This window comes from Athene cunicularia, assembly GCF_003259725.1.
Source record: "Athene cunicularia isolate RWA chromosome 6 unlocalized genomic scaffold, athCun1 chr6_part1, whole genome shotgun sequence".
Taxonomy (NCBI): domain Eukaryota; kingdom Metazoa; phylum Chordata; class Aves; order Strigiformes; family Strigidae; genus Athene; species Athene cunicularia.
Genome location: NW_020799105.1, coordinates 683,539 through 686,527, shown reverse-complemented (window position 1 = coordinate 686,527; position 2,989 = coordinate 683,539). Strand labels below are relative to the sequence as shown.

At 37.5% G+C, this 2,989-nt stretch overlaps 1 protein-coding gene across 3 annotated transcripts in view; it reads right to left on the bottom strand.

Annotated features, from left to right (window-relative positions):
• Positions 1-2,989, bottom strand: part of DLG5 (discs large MAGUK scaffold protein 5) — a 75,742-nt gene that overhangs the window by 8,505 nt on the left and 64,248 nt on the right. For all 3 annotated transcript variants that reach the window (XM_026851265.1, XM_026851266.1, XM_026851267.1), the window contains 4 exons: positions 2,811-2,975; positions 2,259-2,442; positions 1,144-1,292; positions 667-837 (listed from right to left, as the gene is read on the bottom strand). In XM_026851265.1, coding sequence (XP_026707066.1) covers positions 667-837; positions 1,144-1,292; positions 2,259-2,442; positions 2,811-2,975 — 669 coding nt within the window. The remainder of the gene's footprint in view (positions 1-666; positions 838-1,143; positions 1,293-2,258; positions 2,443-2,810; positions 2,976-2,989) is intronic.

The following is a 2,989-nucleotide window of genomic DNA, read 5'->3' as shown; positions in this document are numbered from 1 at the left end:
TATATATATATATATATATATATATATATATATATATATATATATATATATATATATATGGTACTTCCACACCTTACACATAGTACCATTGTCCCACCGTCAGGATGGCTTTTGAGTTATGATATGGAGAGAAGACTATTAGAAGAAAAGGAAACCAGAAAACCAGTAATCTTGAAATTAAAAAAATACTTTAATCACTGAGTGATAACCAATGTTATTTCAGTAACAATGTAAAAATTTTAGTTCCTGCATACTCCTCTTAACTGGTATACCGAAATTACAAGATTGTGGTGGATACAGAGTCTTCTAACACCACTGCTGTCCACAGATAACTAAAACAACTGATGCTTTCCAAGAACAATCGTGATAAGCTTGGATTCCAGGCTATTCTTTGCTGTGGTTACTCTCACTTTTGTTATTGAATTATCTGACAATACTGGTCTGTGTATCATTTCCATTTCTAGTTTACTATTTAGTAGCATTAAAAACAACTTGATAGAGCAATGCATTTAATTCCATGTTATTTAAATATGTAATCCCTAAAATGACATGTCTAAGAATTACTATCTTCCAGAAAGAATAGAAGCAAACAAGCCTTTTATACCACATCTCACTTGTCAGACTTTTAAAGACTATAAAATAAATACTGTAACTGAGATCACTCACATATATTTACTTGGAATCTGTCCTCTTTCCAGCTTCTGAGCATTCTCATCTAGTTGCCAAGCCATCCAGCAACCAAAGTTTCCCTGCGGTAGAGTGTCATCAACATACAAAATGTCATCCTTCTTAAAGCTTAAATCCTGTTCCACCTCTGCCAGACGGTCATAAAGTGCTCTGGAAAGGAAGACATAAATAGGCTCTGCAACTGATCTCCATCAACTCAAGGGAAGACTACGCATACTTATTTTGAAAAATGTTAACAGATTACTGGCACACTAAGTTTTAAGAGCACACAAGTTTACAGCAAAATGTGCAGACAATATGCTACAGATTGTATACTCACTGTCAGAGACTAGCTGGGATAAATTATTAAACCCTGAATTTGAAAAATGGGGTAAAACTGATGTACTAACTCTCTCACGATGGTCAGCATATTATCCTAACAGCCTTACGCTGTCATTACCAGTCACGCTCAAATACCTGATATAGAATCCATCTCCAGGAAGCTCTTTTATCTTATTAAACTCTTCTATTCTGTATTGAGTCTTTATTTTTATGTTTTCTCCAGGCTTCAACATTTCAAGATAAGCTTCCTCAGCTGTTTTGTTTCGCATATCAATGGACCCATACTGCAAAACACAAAGCCTTAGGTGTGAAATTCTATCTTAACAGGCAATAGAAGTAGGTGCGCTTGAAAAACATGCAAAATGAGTCTGTTTTTCCCACTGGCAAGCCCTGTATGTAAGTAAATCTTGCCACCTAACTCTAGTACAGCTTGCACCTTAAGATGTCTAGCAGGAGACAGACATGGGGGTGGCAAACAAAACACTCAAGTGAACATAGCAGACGTGCACTGTGAGACAGAGTCTGCACTTTTTAAAATAGTTTTCAAAGTGTAAACTGAGAATCATAAAATTCACACTGGAAAGAAATTAATATTTTTTTTAAGGAAAGCAAGTGGCCTGAGGGAAGTCAGAAACACAACTGCAAAGCAAAATCTCCATCTGGATACTGGAGGTACAATGGGAGAATCTCAGTGCTCAGACAGTCTCAATGCTCAGTTGTATCTGAGAAGCTCATAAACACGTATGCGTTTATCACCTTAATAGTCCTACCAAGCAGATAAATATTCTCACTTCAGATACAGAAAGCAGAGTCAAAGATATATTACACGGTTTCCCCTGAACTCTTATTAGTATTTCATAGTAGTAAGATCAATATTGATCTCTGTTTCGCAACATTTCATATCCTTGCTTTTCACCCATGTACAGAAATTGGATTCAAGGCTTCATATTTAGATGAAGAGAGCAGGTGTTCACAATTCCAAGTAGACATACATTAGTCCTTCCAACTTGTGGGGAACTTGTGATCTCCACAGTGGTAGTTTTCCAAGGTCCACATCATTCAGCTCTTCACATGTTGCAGCCAGAACGAAGGTTATGCATTCTCACCATTCTTATCTGGGTTTTGTGGGAGGAACTCAAGATTCACAGAACATCTCCCATTGTGGGACAGCACGATTCTTTGAACACCTCCCTCTTTATACCACCATGGACATTTTGCCAGTATGATGCAGACTTTTCTTAATAGCATACCTCAAGTATCATGTCACCCAACACTAGTCCATCAGGTCCTTTTGCTGGGCTATCATCATCTACATCTGAGACAAATATTCCATAGAGGTTTCCACCACATATCTGGATCCCAAGATCCACTTGGGATTTTTTAACAATAACAGTTCTAGGTTCAAGAGTCCTTTTGCTTGTGTCCACAGGGCCCCTTTTGAGAGGGAGAAAAAAAACCACATGTATTCCAATTTAAAAACTTGCATTACATACAATCAACTAGTCATCTGAAGAATATATATTGACATAATTATTATTCAAAATGTCAACTACAGACACAGTCTTTTAAGTTGAACATCATGCTCCTTGCAGAACTAATTCTGTAGTAAATGTTCTTCACTCGTTGTAGACCCTGTCTTTCAAAACCAGTCTGAAGACATGTACTTTTATCCTGGTGTTCACTTAACTTCTCTGACTTATTTCAACCAGACACAGCATTCAAAGCACCACATTTTGTTTTTAATACCCTTCACATTCACGCTGATAATTTTTTGTCCTTAAGGCAAAAAATTTAGTCTCTACCTTAAGGAATTCCGGGGACTTGTAGTTGGTGTGGTTTGTTTGGATGGGGGTGTCATTGTTCCTTCATCCTGTTCATTCACAGTATCAATTACAGAATGACTGTCAGGTGTTGCAGCTCCACTGCCTTGAGGGGTGGAATGATTACTCACAGGTTCTAGGCGAGAACTAGGAGGGGGGGT